The sequence below is a fragment of the Calypte anna genome, chromosome 7 (genome assembly GCF_003957555.1).
Source record: "Calypte anna isolate BGI_N300 chromosome 7, bCalAnn1_v1.p, whole genome shotgun sequence".
Lineage (NCBI taxonomy): Eukaryota > Metazoa > Chordata > Aves > Apodiformes > Trochilidae > Calypte > Calypte anna.
Genome location: NC_044253.1, coordinates 34,685,171 through 34,699,416, shown reverse-complemented (window position 1 = coordinate 34,699,416; position 14,246 = coordinate 34,685,171). Strand labels below are relative to the sequence as shown.

General features: G+C 42.6%; 1 protein-coding gene across 1 annotated transcript in view; it reads left to right on the top strand.

Moving 5' to 3' along the window:
- ANKRD44 (ankyrin repeat domain 44) overlaps window positions 1-14,246 on the top strand; it is a 112,737-nt gene that overhangs the window by 62,254 nt on the left and 36,237 nt on the right. Inside the window, 6 exon segments of the mRNA XM_030454115.1 lie at window positions 503-573; window positions 3,977-4,177; window positions 5,768-5,855; window positions 7,675-7,817; window positions 9,207-9,419; window positions 10,845-10,923. Of these exon segments, the coding sequence (XP_030309975.1) occupies window positions 503-573; window positions 3,977-4,177; window positions 5,768-5,855; window positions 7,675-7,817; window positions 9,207-9,419; window positions 10,845-10,923 (795 nt within the window).

The window sequence follows — 14,246 nt, the reverse complement described above, 5'->3', positions numbered from 1 at the left end:
TTCTGCCTTTATTCTGGGAAGCCACCCCAAGCCCATCCTCTTGCCCAGCTGTCTGAAGGCAAATGGGTTGTGTTCTACATCCCTCTTCTATGACACTCACAGAAGCCCAGGCAGCAAGTCCTAAGTTCCCTCCTCAACCTGAGCATTTCCCCTTCCCCTTTTTCTTGATGGCAGCAAAGCAGGGAATTGGCTGCATCTTTTAGTGGCCTGCCTGATGGAGCTGGAAGGAAGAGGCAGTTGTTCAGGGTGGTTCCTTTCATGATGCCTGCAGGCAGCAGCAGTGCTCTAAGCACAGGGTTGCTTATCCCCCCCCCCCCCCCCCCCCCCCCCCCGAGCTGTACCAGCTGATCTAAAAAAAAAGTCATATGCATATGTACATAAAGTAATTCCCTACAACAAATCTGGCTTCTTTTGTGTCCTGTTTACCAGGAAAACAGATGGGAAAGGGTTTGGGTGGTGTTGCACCCAAGGCATGGTGGTAACCTCTGCTGTTGACTTGCAGGTGCTCGTGTTAATGCCAAGGACAACATGTGGCTGACTCCTCTGCACCGGGCAGTGGCTTCAAGAAGTGATGTGAGTCAGATTCCATTCCTCTCCTTTTGCACATGAACTCCTTACTGCTGGGGGGTGGGGGGAAAAAGCCAAACAGTTGAGAGCTCACATGGTTGCCCTTAGCTCTGCAGCTGGAGGACAGCTTTTACCAGTTGGTTATAGCTGCTTCTGAGCTTTCATGTGGTTGGTTTTCATCTTGTGGAATGCTTGACATTACCCTAGCAATGAGAGCCACTGTCAGCTGGACTGGGCAACCAAGGGCTGAAGTGGGATAGGGCCCACGATGGTCCACAGTGGCCACATCATCTTCCAGTGGTGAAATGAAGAGGAATAAACCCACAGGGCTGTGTGGGCACTGTGGCAGAAGGGAGTGGGTGTGGGTGTGATCCAACCCCCATTACCACGTGGTTGGTTTGGGTTAATTGCAGTTCAGGGCAGCCATTGGGTTTTTCTGTTAATGCATTTGATTCATGCCCACAGGAGGCTTGCTCTCTGTTTCTTTTGCTTGACAAGAAGGAATCTTTTGGGCAGCCAGTTTGTGCTGTTTCTGTCGCTGTCTCAAAAAGGAGCAGCACAGCTCAGGCACCACTGTGTTTTCAGCTGCACCCATTACTCCTGGCTTTCCATTTTGGACCTCCCTGTATACATTTATCCTCCTAACAGTTACCAGGGAGCCCAACTGGGGGCTGAATTGGCTGCTGGGGGCAAGGGGAGGGGTTGTGAAAGAGACAGAGGGGTGGCTGTCTACCAGAGCCTGATGGACTGGAGTCACCTCCCTAGCAGTCTCAGCATTTGCCAAGCCTGGAGGCAGGAATCCTGGGCTGGCTCCTCAACTCGGGCATTGTTTGGCTGCTGGCTGAGCTTCCCAGCTGCTGGCATCCACAGAAACCCTCTGAAAGGAATATCTGATAGACTCTGAATGCTGTAATGAGGCAAAATACAAAAGAGCCTTGCTGGAAAACAAAGGTCAGGCTTAAGCCATAAAGAACAGCCACAATCTTTCCGATGGGGATTTGCAGTGTGCTTGGTTGCTTTTTCTGGATGTGTCAGAGCACATGATTTTTATTGTCAGTGACAGGCCTAATAGAAAATTTATGTCTTTCTGTGGGTTTGTGGCTCATCTTTTAACTCTTCGTCAGCTGAGGGCCAAATGGCACAATGAGAAGAATGCAGTTTTGGTACCTCAGAGTGAGTACCCAGGTGCAGCAGGGGAAAGCAGGAGCCCTTGATGCCATTTCATGCACTGCTGTCTGTTTTAGGAACACAGGTAGCTTTCTTCTCCTCCTTTTCCTTTGTTACTGCTGTGACACTTGCTACTTTTGCTAACCAGTTTGAAACAACCTCCCCCTTTTGAGGCTTTTTCAGTGCTGCCTTTATTGCACAGGCTGGCAAATGTGCAGCCTGAACTGTAAGAGGATGCAGTGGGTAGGAGTGAATTCATACTTCACAGTGACAGCAGAAGATAAAATTCATGTTCCAGTTGCTGACCAGGAAAACTCAGTGTGGGTTTTGAAGTTGCTGTGTGCTCAGTTGTTTCTAGAATAATCACCTGGAAGTTTAATAAGTCAGTTTAATAGAACAGCCCTTGATTCTGAAGCTTACACAGGATTCAGATGCTGTCTCCCAGCACCCTCTTGCAGACTGATTAAAAGCATGAACACATTTTTACTTAAGTCTTAATGATCTTTTTCAAGTGTGCTTTATGGATTTACATGTTTGTTTAAAACTTAACAACCCTCAGATGTTGTCTGTGCAGGATTTTTAATGGATTTTTCAGCTTTCAGCCTTTGTATGGTTTTAAAAAATAGATTGCACTCCAATGGCTTGGAATATCTGGAGACACTGAATGCAGAGGCTTAGAGCACGGCTTGTGGTTTTTATGCACATGCAGAGATTATGATAATAAAAGGTATTATTCATGCTCTCAAAAGCCAAAAGAAATAAAACTTCTGCATAAGAATTTTAACATTTTGATCCCAAATTTGATAGGGCAGCCGATTTGCAGGTACCAAAAAAAAAGTGGAAATGGGTTTTTAAAAAGGCAAAATTTTTTTAGCTCAGCCTTTTCAGCCCTTACTCTTCATCTCTATTAATTCTCCTTTAACTTTTTCCTTCCTTTATTAAGAGTCAAAGGGCATGAATTTTCCTGCTGACTTCATGTCCCAGTTGAATAGGCCCGTAGTGAGTAACATTTAAATGACTTTTAAAATCAAAGGGCTGCAATTGAAAAAAGAAAATCCTGTTGAGGCATTGGTGATACTTGATTATGGTGCTGCAAGAGGTGCAATGTCACCAGCTGAACAACTCTGTTAGAGGGCAGTTTGTCAGAGAGATGTAGAAAATCAAATCCCTGAGATCAGTTGAAGACAAAGAACTAAAACTCCTGGTACTGGATGTCTTGTTGCTACAGACTGCAGGCACTTGCCTGGGTTATTCTATGTAGAAAAGTGCTATTTAAACACACTGGCTGTGTGTGTTGTTCATTAATAAAATTTTGGCTGGGCTTTCCAGAAAACTTTTCAGTTTCTGTAAAAAAGAATAAGGTACTATGTAGGACCAGGACCACTTCCCAGCTGTGAGCAGTGATGAGCAGACAGGGCGAATTGAATGCTGCTGTGTCCCAGTGGCTCCTTTGTGTTTTGTTTGTTTGTGGGGGAAAAAAACCAGAAGAAACAACGTGTAATTCTGAGGGAAATTCTTCTTTTTTCATCTGACTTGCTGACTGGCAGATGCACGTGTAGAAGCAGAAAAGAACTGATTGTGAATTCTCCAGTGAGACAGTCGCTTAAGAAAGAGCAGGACATTTTCTCACTGGGAAATATTTGCTTTTAAGCAACAGAATGAACCTTAGAAGATGTTGTTTGGTCTCAGTCTGACAGAGTGGATGTTGCAGTGAAGACCCTTGGCCTGTGTTCAGCCCTCAGGGAAGGAAGGAATGCTGATGCTAACTTGAGGACACCAGCATCAACAACCCTTGCCTGTGTTTCTCATGTTTCCTCAAAGCTAAATTTTTGTTGTCATGTATTCTGTTTTATTTCCTCTTTTTTTTTTCCTGTTTATAAATAAAACCTAGAGCAGTTTGCTATGATTTCAGGGCCCAAACTGATGTGCTTTCCATTTTGTAGATAATCTCTATAGCAGTGAGCTCAAACAAGTACATTTGTTTTTCAAGGAAAACAGGGTTACGATGACTTTTGCAGGCTAATCAACCAAGTAGCTTGGGCTCTCTGCAGAGGCAGCCCAAAAATCAAATTCTGTTTGTGAAGACACTGCTCTCAACCTGGCATTTGGATCACCTCGAGGTTGTTTGGAGCAGTGGCTTCCTTTCTTTTCCTCTCCTCCTGGCCATTTTCTAGTGACACGGTCGAGAAGGAGAGCCCCGCGTTTCTCCTCCTTGATGGGTACCACTGCTTTGGTGTTGCAGGAAGCAGTGCAGGTCTTGATCAAGCACTCAGCTGATGTCAATGCTCGGGACAAGAACTGGCAGACCCCGCTGCACGTGGCAGCTGCCAACAAGGCAGTGAAGTGTGCAGAAGTCATCATCCCCATGCTGAGCAGCGTCAACGTCTCGGACCGGGGCGGGCGGACGGCATTGCACCACGCGGCTCTCAACGGCCACATCGAGGTCAGTCACCTCAGAGCCTCTGATTTATTTAGTTATTGCCCCCCACCTTCAAACAGTGGACCTGCAGTGGCTGGATCCAGACTCAGCCCCATGTCCCTGGACCTCACAATTGCTATCAGTCGGCTGCTTTCCAATCTCTCTGCTGGGTTTCCAAGGTTTTCACGAGGGAGAGGCTGGATAGGACCTTGTCCAGAGCTGGCAGGTTAGTGAGGTGTCCATGCAGGCTTGGACAGCTGGCTTTGCCTCCAGCTCCAGCAGCCCAAGCGTATCCCTGGCTGTTTGGCACCTGCCTGCCTGTGGAAATAAGAGTGCCACAATGAAAAATTCAATTTTTTTTTTGCTTACTGGCAAAATTTAAATTTTTCGTACTCCTCCTCAACAGGGAGGTGGCTGAGGCCTTGTCCCTGGAGGTGTTCATCGTGAGGCTTGGCAAGGCTTTGAGCAACTTGATTTAGTTGAGGGTGTCCCTGCTTACTGCAGGGAGGTTGGACTTGGTGACTTTTAGAGGTTCCTTCCATGCCAAATTAATCTGTGATCCTATGAAAAGAAGAAAAAAAATTGGTGGGTTCACTTCATCCTGAGGAAATATTCAGCTCTCCGGGATCCAGTTGGCCTGCTTTGAAATTAGTCATCTAAAACAATGTCTTTCTGTTTCTTCTACTTATCCATGCAAAACCTTCCAGTCTAATTACTGTTACTATATGGAAAAAAACCCCTACTTTAGTAAGTAATGCCCCTGGGCAAAGGGTTTTTCTAGCACCTCTCGATCTGTGTGTGAGGATCCTCACTTTCCCATTCCAAACATGAAGATTTAGATATGGAACAAAATCTCCTAGACTGGAACAGTCAGCTCCTGTCAACAAAAGTTCATCAGTTGCACTGTAATTAAAAGAAGGAAGGGGAATGGGAGCTCCTGCAAAATGGTAATGGTGTTTGGCCCTTAAAATTCTGCAGTGTAGGAAAAGCTATTAATGCTGGAGTCTAACCATAGTTACCTAAAGCTCCTGAGCTTTTGGATAGAGGTATCAGAATGTTAACTGAATATACACAGTTAGGAGCTGATCTCTTTGCTGATCTCTCATACTGCTGGCAAAGCAGTAATGATAGGAAGACAATCATCCAGCTCTGTAATTTATGATTTTTAGAATGTTTTGGTGGACAAGGTAGTTCTTGAATGTGCTTTTTTTTTTTTTTCCTCCCTCCTTTTCTTACCTTTAGTGCTGGGTGATTAGCAACAGGGCAAGCAGCTTTTCACACATGGAAGGAACAGACACTCCTCCAGGTTTGAGGTTATGTTGCCTCACAGTCTGGAGGAATCTTGTCCCAGTCCATAAGAATCCCCTTAAATTGGTGTTCACAGTGAAAACTAAGGGTGATGTTTCTCTTCCAGGCCTGTTTATCTTCCAGCTTGTTTGCCAAGCTGAATTTCCTTGCTGCCATCACCAGTCCATGCCATCAATGCACAAAGCTTAGAACAGTGTAATTCACAAAATACCACTGAAAAGCAGGATTTTGTGATCTCAGCTTCCTTGTTGTAAACTGTGAGTGTGTGACCTACAGGGTTGGCTTACTTGCTGTTGTTACTTCCAGATGGTGAACTTGCTCTTAGCCAAGGGGGCAAACATCAATGCTTTTGACAAAAAAGACAGAAGAGCACTTCACTGGGCAGCATACATGGGTAAGGATTGGGCTGCTTGGTGTTTTTATCCTGACTCTAATTCCAGCCTGAAGTATATTTAGGCTTGAAAAAATGCAGGTTATGTTTCTCCTCAGTTTTCACCCCAAACTGCTTTATCTAAAATGCAGATAAATACAATCATAATTTTTACTGTTTGTCTCTGTTCATAAGTAGCTAAGTTATGATATGGTTAGGAAGTATTTTTCTCCTGTCAATTGTCAAATTGTCTTTTATTCTAGAGTGGACAAGAACAACCTGTTTGTCTCTTCAAAATGTCACTGGTGTTACCAAATAAAACTTAGATTAACTAGTTGGTCTTATCATTCCTTTCAAGGCAAAAGAAATTTTCTAATAGTTGAGCAATGTAAGTTAAAAATGCTAGAAAAAGATTGCATTGCATCTATTAGTGGCCACACTTATTCAAGAGCTTTTGTTGGCCAAAGCAATTCCAATATATTCCAGACTGTGATTTGTGAGATGTTGTGTGCCCTTGGACAGAAACTCTTTCATCTGATTTGTCAATATATATATATATATTTTTTTTTTTTTTAATGTGTCATCTTTGGAAATGAGATAATGGGAGATTTCAAACTGAGAGAAAAGCACATTGTGCATTTTTTTGATCTACACAGGCAGGTGGAAGGACTCATGCCAACCAATGTTGTAGCGGGAGGAGCCATTCTTGCTCCAGAGGCTCGACGAGCTGCTGGTCTCTTCCAGGACTCCAGCCACCACACAGCGCTTCCAGGGTAGAAGTGTAGCAGGAAGAGCTTTTCTTGCTCCAGGTATTTCCAGGCATGCAGAGACACCCAGGGTGCTGCTTTACCTTTCATTGCACAGCTCACTCTGGTGCGAGGCATGGAGAGGCCAGCAGCTCGTCGAGCCTCTGGAGCAAGAAAGGCTCTTCCTGCTACACTTCTACCCTGGAAGTGCTGTGTGGTGGCTGGAGTCCTGGAAGAGACCAGCACCTCGTCGAGCCTCTGGAGCAAGAATGGCTCCTCCCGTTACAAATGTGGCTTTTGAGCTAGCAGGCTCTGAGCTCCACTCTTTAGCTGTGAAAGGCTTTTACATTGTGCTGTGCAATTCCACATCTCTTCTGCTCTTAAACCTTTTCAGGCATTCATGATGTACTTTTCAAAATACACATTTAAAATACTCTATTTAAGTGGGGTTTATGAGTCTGTAGTGTAATCTGGACAGAATGTGGATAATGAGACCTCAGTATCTTGTCCTGTAAACCCTCATGGAGTTTCTTGAGTGCTTAAGTCTCTTGGGCACCTTGGACTTTGTCCATAAAGTATCTTAGGTCCTGCAGATGATCAGAGCTGTTTTTGTCATGAAAGTGCTGTACATCTCAGATAGTGCAGAACTTTACATGGTGTTTGACATAATAAATTTTTTATTCCAAGAAAGACAGCTCTGCTGCAACATGAAGAAGTCAGGACTGTTCCTCCATTAGCCTTGATTCAGTTTAGGTGGCAAGGGCACTATCTAGAAAGTTTTTTTAAGGACTGGAAAAATAATTCAGTGAAGAAAAATTTGACCCATCTGGTGAAGGTGAATGAATATCTGAATGGGTTTCTTAACCAGGCCTGGAGCCAGGGTTAAGAATATTTACAAAAATGTATTTTGGAGCAATATATTATATAGATTTTTATATAAATTTTTAATAATATATATTTTGGAGGAAAAATGCTCCCTGTGGGAGCATTGGGAAACTGCAGCAAAAGAAGCATGCATTAGGAAGAAAGCAGTAATTTGGGAGAGGTGCTGCTGTGGGATGGTGTACTCATTGCTCATTATCTTTTATCTTTTGAAGGTCACCTGGAAGTTGTTGCCTTACTGATTAATCATGGTGCAGAGGTGACTTGTAAAGACAAGAAAGGTTACACCCCACTTCATGCAGCTGCATCCAATGGGCAAATTAACATTGTGAAACACCTCCTTAACCTGGGAGTAGAGGTATGTGCTGTGCTCCCTGTGGTTTCCATGTTTCTATTTGCAGATATTATTTTACTCTTTCACATGGTTGCTGCTGCAGCTATTGCCAGAGCTTCTAAAGAAAATAGTTCCCCTTTTCTGAGCCATGAAAAGCACCTTGTGCTCTGTGTGCTTTATTAGTTGAAGAGGCTGGAAACACTCTGGAATAAGTAAGCTCTGATATGGAGAGTGGATTCTGAAGAAATCAGGAAATATCTGCTGTGCCTGCAGAGGAAGGTGGAATGACAAAATCTCCCTTGGCTCAGCATTCCCTTTGATACAATGCTGTTCTCTCAGGCTGTTCAAGTTTAGGAACCTGTATTTCCTCTGTAGTTGACAGAGAAGGATTATTTTCACTCAGAAAGAGCTATGTTTTCGGGTGGGTTTTATTTTAATTTTTTTTATTATTATTATTTTTTAAGGCAAAGACTTCTCTTAGTTTAATATTGTCAATGTGGTGGTCCAGAGCAGCAGTGAGATGATCAGGAGAGTCTGCACTGGTTAATCAGAGATGTCAAATGAAGCCATTGCTTTTGGCAGCTTTATAACTCGCTGGCTTGTCCTGCCAAAAAGCTGTCAGAAGTCTGTGTTCACAGGCTGTTTACTGAGAGTTTAAGGGGAATGGGTGTTTCCTGTTATTAGCAGTAACATGCTAATAACTACCTTTAACTTCCACATTCTCCACCACTGGGGATATAATTTTTGAGATGCCCACATTTTGTGGAAGATTATTCACATCATCCCCAAGCTTTTTTTCTACAGTCTGTCTTGTCCTATTTTACAGAAGAGCAGTTGAATTCTAAGCCAGCCATCAAGAAGTAATATAATCTTAATTACATCTTTAAAACACTGAGCTACTGAAAGTGGCTCCTTATTGAAGTGTAAATGGCCCTGCAGTTTCACCTTCCCTTCATTCAGACACCTTTCCTCTCCCAAAAGAGATCTGTGGAAAGAGGTCTTAAGCCTGATTCTGTTCACAACAATTCAATAGTTGGTCTTGTAATTTTATTATTTTTTTTAAGAAAGATTGTGAGCCTTTTTATCTGGCCTACAATCCCACTTACATGTAAAAGCTTTCCAACTTCTTAGGACTTTTGTCAGCAATGTCATTACATAGTCCTGCCCTCAGCTTTAAGCTTCACACTGGCTTTAAGAGTTTGCCAGTAAAATAAAAAGTTAATAATAGTAAAAGGTAAAGCATTCTGAATTAATAGACTCTGGGAGTATATTTTTTTGTCAATGAAATCTGCTGGTGAGAAATATGCCCTGTGACAGCTGAAGCCTCCAGCTATTTCCATGTTTTCCAGGCATGATGTAAAGTGTTAAGCTGCTGCCTCTCATTTTAACTGTGGCTCCTCATCTCGTTTTCAGATTGATGAAATGAACATCTATGGAAACACAGCACTTCACATTGCCTGCTACAATGGTCAGGATTCTGTTGTCAACGAGCTGATTGACTATGGTGCTAATGTAAATCAGCCTAATAATAATGGATTCACTCCCTTGCATTTTGCTGCTGCCTCCACCCATGGAGCTCAGTGTCTTGAACTGCTGGTGAATAATGGGGCAGATGTTAACATTCAGGTAAGGTCAGTTTTGCTTGGGTTTGTTTTGCGTGTACCAGGAGGCTGGAAACTCTACTAATGAGTATGGCAAAGCTTTATGTTCTTGGTGAGAGGTGCTGAGAAGGTTGATCACTGAACTGTCTGCATGAGATGGCTTTCCAGGAGCTCTCAGTGCCTTGATAAATATGGTGACAACCTGAAACTCTAGCTTAGCCTCTCTCTTGAAGGCATGAGCCACTACTGAAATATAAATCCCAGGAGCTCTCTCAAAATGTGTCCTCAGAGAGTGGTGGTAACTTGAGGAGCTGCTCTCTCTGGTGTTTTCCTTCTCCCTACAATATGGGCTTAATTCAGCCTGATTCTAGCAAGTTCCTTATGACTTTCCCTGTTTTAGAGCCTGAGTTTATAATCTCTGGTTCTGTTCAGGATATCTGAGTGCTCTTGAGATACAATTGATACATCCTGGTGAAGCTGAAAGGGATTTATTGTTATACCAAACAGAAAGATTACTGGTACAGTCACCAGAACACTTGAGATCTCTGAGCTCATGAGAGATTTTGACTACTTTACTTTGAACTTTGTGTGTTCCAGTTTAGTTTCCAATCTGCAAAACCAGTCTCCTAGCATTTAACACCTCTGGCAAGTCCCTTGAGCTCAGTGAATAGTCAGTGCACTATTTAAGCTCAGAATTATTAAAATGAAATTCAGACTTGTGCTTGCCAAGAAATGCAAAATCCCATGACAAAAAATCATGAAGTGCTGTGAGTTGTGATGCTGGTACCCTTCCTGTCCTATTTTCTCAGCTCCTCACCTTCCCCAGTCTCAGTTTCCATCTCCAGAACCCAAAACATTGCTCTCTACTCCTGTTTCCTTTCATGTGCCTTCCTGGGTTTCTCATTGTTTTGTTTTTGGGTTTTTTGTAGACATGCTATTTTGGGATTCCATGGAAATTTCTTAACCATGACTTTTTAATATAATAACTTTTATTCTGGGATGTATCTATAAAATGCAGATTGATAACCAGGGTACAGTTCTTGAATCTCTCTGACTGCTCCTAGTTGGCTCCTTGCTTCCTTTGCTTTATTCCCCTCGTTGCAAGGGTAAGGGAAAAGAATGAATGAGAAATGTTACTTAAAAATAATATTCAGGAATAATAATCTGTAATATTATTAATATTTACATTAATATTTAAAAATAATACCTAATCTATAGGTTTCTAGGAGGTATTGTGTCCATCCAGGCTGTTAGGACAGGCTCCACTCCAGCCCATCTCCTGCTCATGGCTGAGGAACTCTTTCACTTGCAAACTCCTTCTGCTTTTACCATCATCTATAGATTCAGTCCTATAGATTTTTGAAGCCAGTGGAGGTTTTATCTGAAGAGTGACTGGAGGAGGATGAGCTTTCTGTGCTAAATGGCTGTTTTTCTGTTTTGTTTCTGGTAGAGTAAGGATGGGAAGAGTCCTCTCCACATGACAGCTGTCCACGGGAGGTTCACGAGGTCGCAGACCCTCATTCAGAATGGTGAGATTTTCTGCCTGTTCAGTGACTCTCCAAAAGATGAGGCATTTCCAAGGTTCCAATTTTTAGTTGTTCTGACCCAGAGTGCCACAGGACTGCTCTGAGAGCTCTCCATCACCTTCTGGCTTTGAGCTGCACTGACAGCTCTCATTCATCCAATCATAGAATCCTCATGGTTGGAAAGGACCTTCAGGACCATCACAATCAACCAGTCCATTCATAAGTTGGGTTGGTTGTTAATAAAATCCCACACTCCTACAGTGAGGAAGCTCCAGCTGCTTTAAACCTGAAAACAAAAGTTGAAAGCTGTACTTAGGTCTTTTTTTTGTTTGTTTTCTGCCAACAGGTGGAACTTTCTTTCTCAGATTATTAAAAAACTAAAAAGAGAAAAAGTTGTACTCCCTTGAGAGGGAGGTGCTCTTGGAGCTCAGAGCATTTTCTCCACCCTCCTCTCATCAACTGTACTTCTCTCACTTACCTTAACTCCACCCTTCACCACTGTCTTCATTAAATGTTGAACAAATATTCCAGAGTATTTACAGCATTTACAGAGTATTATTAAATTACAGCATTACATTATTTTATTATATTATCAAATTATGATAAACAGTAAATAGTATTTATAAATTACTAAGTTATTAAATTACAGTATTTACAGGGTATCCAGCACCACTTTATTTGCTCTGGCATAGCCAGGATTCCTGATTATCAGCCATTTATCAGGTATCTCTCTTGTCCCAGAATATTATGGAATATAACCAGTATTATTGTTGGAGGTCTGGCAGGGGCCTGTTTCCAAATGGCAGAGGTTGCTATTACTGATTGTTTGCTTACACTTCCCAGCTTTTGGCCTCTAGACCAGAGAGGTTCAATGTTAGTTGGTTAGTTGTTTGTTTTTTTTTTAATTTGTTTTCCAAAATACCATACTTGGAACTGAAATGTGGGATGTTGAAGAGTTATGCTAAATGGTACAACACTTCCATGGTCACAAAGCTGTGTTTGAAAGTGGAGGTCTGAAGAACATGATGCTTATTTCAGGTCATCATGCACAATGTTGTCTTAGCTCTCCTTGGATAAATAAAACAGTAATACTAAAAGAGTTTGGGCAAACTGGAAGAAACTGTGCTTTAATGCAATTTCCAGTTGTTTAGTCAAATGGTCCAATATTTTGTCTGACTTCTCTGTTGATTTTAGGTGGGAAAAGACTGGCAAGTTCTTCACTCATCCTTCACACTTTCTTTTCCTCTTCTCTCTTCTCTCTTCTCTCTTCTCTCTTCTCTCTTCTCTCTTCTCTCTTCTCTCTTCTCTTTCTCTCTTCTCTCTTCTCTCTTCTCTCTTCTCTCTTCTCTCTTCTCTCTTCTCTCTTCTCTCTTCTCTCTTCTCTCTTCTCTCTTCTCTCTTCTCTCTTCTCTCTTCTCTCTTCTCTCTTCTCTCTTCTCTCTTCTCTCTTCTCTCTTCTCTCTTCTCTCTTCTCTCTCTTCTCTTTCTTCTCTCTTCTCTCTTCTCTCTTCTCTCTTCTCTCTTCTCTCTTCTCTCTTCTCTCTTCTCTCTCTCTTCTCTTCTCTCTTCTCTCTTCTCTTCTCTCTCTCTTCTCTCTTCTCTCTTCTCTCTCCTCTCCTCTCCTCTCCTCTCCTCTCCTCTCCTCTCCTCTCCTCTCCCTTCTTCAAGTTACTTGGGTTTTCTTTCTTTCTTGGTTTTATTGGTCTAATTTTAGTTTTGTACACAGCCCTGGTTGGAAGTGGCTTTGTGCCTCACTGCCACGGGATGCTGCAAAAGGGAGAAATGTCAGTTATTTAAAGAACTGGAGTTTCATTCTGCACTCCTTAATGAGGTGCTTAAAGATGTCTCAGTTTTTGGCTGCTGTCTCCAGCTACCTGTAGAGGAGAAGAACCCATTACCTTAACATGGGAATATTACAAAAACTCTCTGAGTGAATGGACAAACTGTAAGCACCTAAGGAGGAGCAGGCAACATCTTGCACAGGTTTCTCAAGAGCAAAAGATGCTGTGAAACATCATTTCTTTTACAGCAGTGTAATAGCAGTGTCCCCTGACTTTGCTGTAGGCAGGTAATGTAGGCAGACCTCTGCTGCTGGTGTTTCACTGCTCCAGTGTTTCACTGACCTTTATTGTTATTTACTGTTAGGAATTGCTGTATTACCAGAACTTTCCTTGTTGCAGTTATGGCCTATTATCTCCTGAGGGTAGTGGACATGCAGTAAATCTTACTGTATCCTGATGTTAGCAAGATTTTTTTATGTGCTCTCATAACGTGTTCTCACAGCAAACCAGTGGAGTATGAAAATATTACAGTGGTGGTGAATAACTAGCTGAAAAACTACAGTCAGTAATAAATGGCTTGTTGTTGAAAAGGAAGATGCAGTGAGGGGGTTTTCAGTTTCTCTCCTGGGTCTGGAACTGTCCAGTATTTTCATTAACAGCTTGGAATAGTTGTGGAATAGCAACTTGGACAGTGGAAGAGCAAATGTGCTTTTAACATTTGGATGAAATATGAAGTTGGGAGAGACTGTTAGCTTGGCCCTTGATGGAGTCAGGATAGAAAACAATCCTGTAAAATTGGAGACAGAAATTATAATGCAAGTGAAGCAAAGGAGAGATCCCACACACAGGCAGGAGTATCAGCTGACAAGCTCAGAATGGCAACAGCTGAGTGGGTGGCAAGTCTTCAGGAAAGGATTTGAGGCTTACAGACAACCAGGAGCTTGTTGACCAGAAGTCAACTGTGTCATGATGCTTAAAAAAACCAAAAAACAACAACAATGTATGTGGTGCTGTGTAATGCCCAGGAGTGTATAGATAGGAGCAAAGCCAGCCAGAAGGCATGAAGTCATGAAGTAATCCTATAGCTCAGCTCAGAGCTTGGGGCCATCAGCTGTAGTCACTGTTTCTGGCTTTTGACACTTTGCTTCCAGAAGGATGTGGGCCAGCTGGAGAGAACAAGGGAAGTATGGGAACAGTTGGAGTACAGCAGAGCTGACTTATGAGGAGAGACTGAAAAAAAGTTACAGTTCCTTGGGTCCAAAAAGAAAACAGGGACTTGCACAGCAGTCTTTGCAATGGTCAAAAGCTGCAGCAGAGGAGCATAAAAAAAGCTGCTTCTGAGCATAAAACATGAGATAACAGGCTTAAATTGCAACAGAAGTTCTGCTGAAAGCACTGGTTGGTTGTTCTTTTGTAAGGACCCAGGGAAGGCACACAAGTCCTTGCCATTTGCAGTGTCTTCCTGCTGGTTTCTGAGCAAAACTCAATGTTGTTGTCCTACAAGCTGAGGTTTGTGACAGTGTTCTTTATAAACTAGGGGATAAT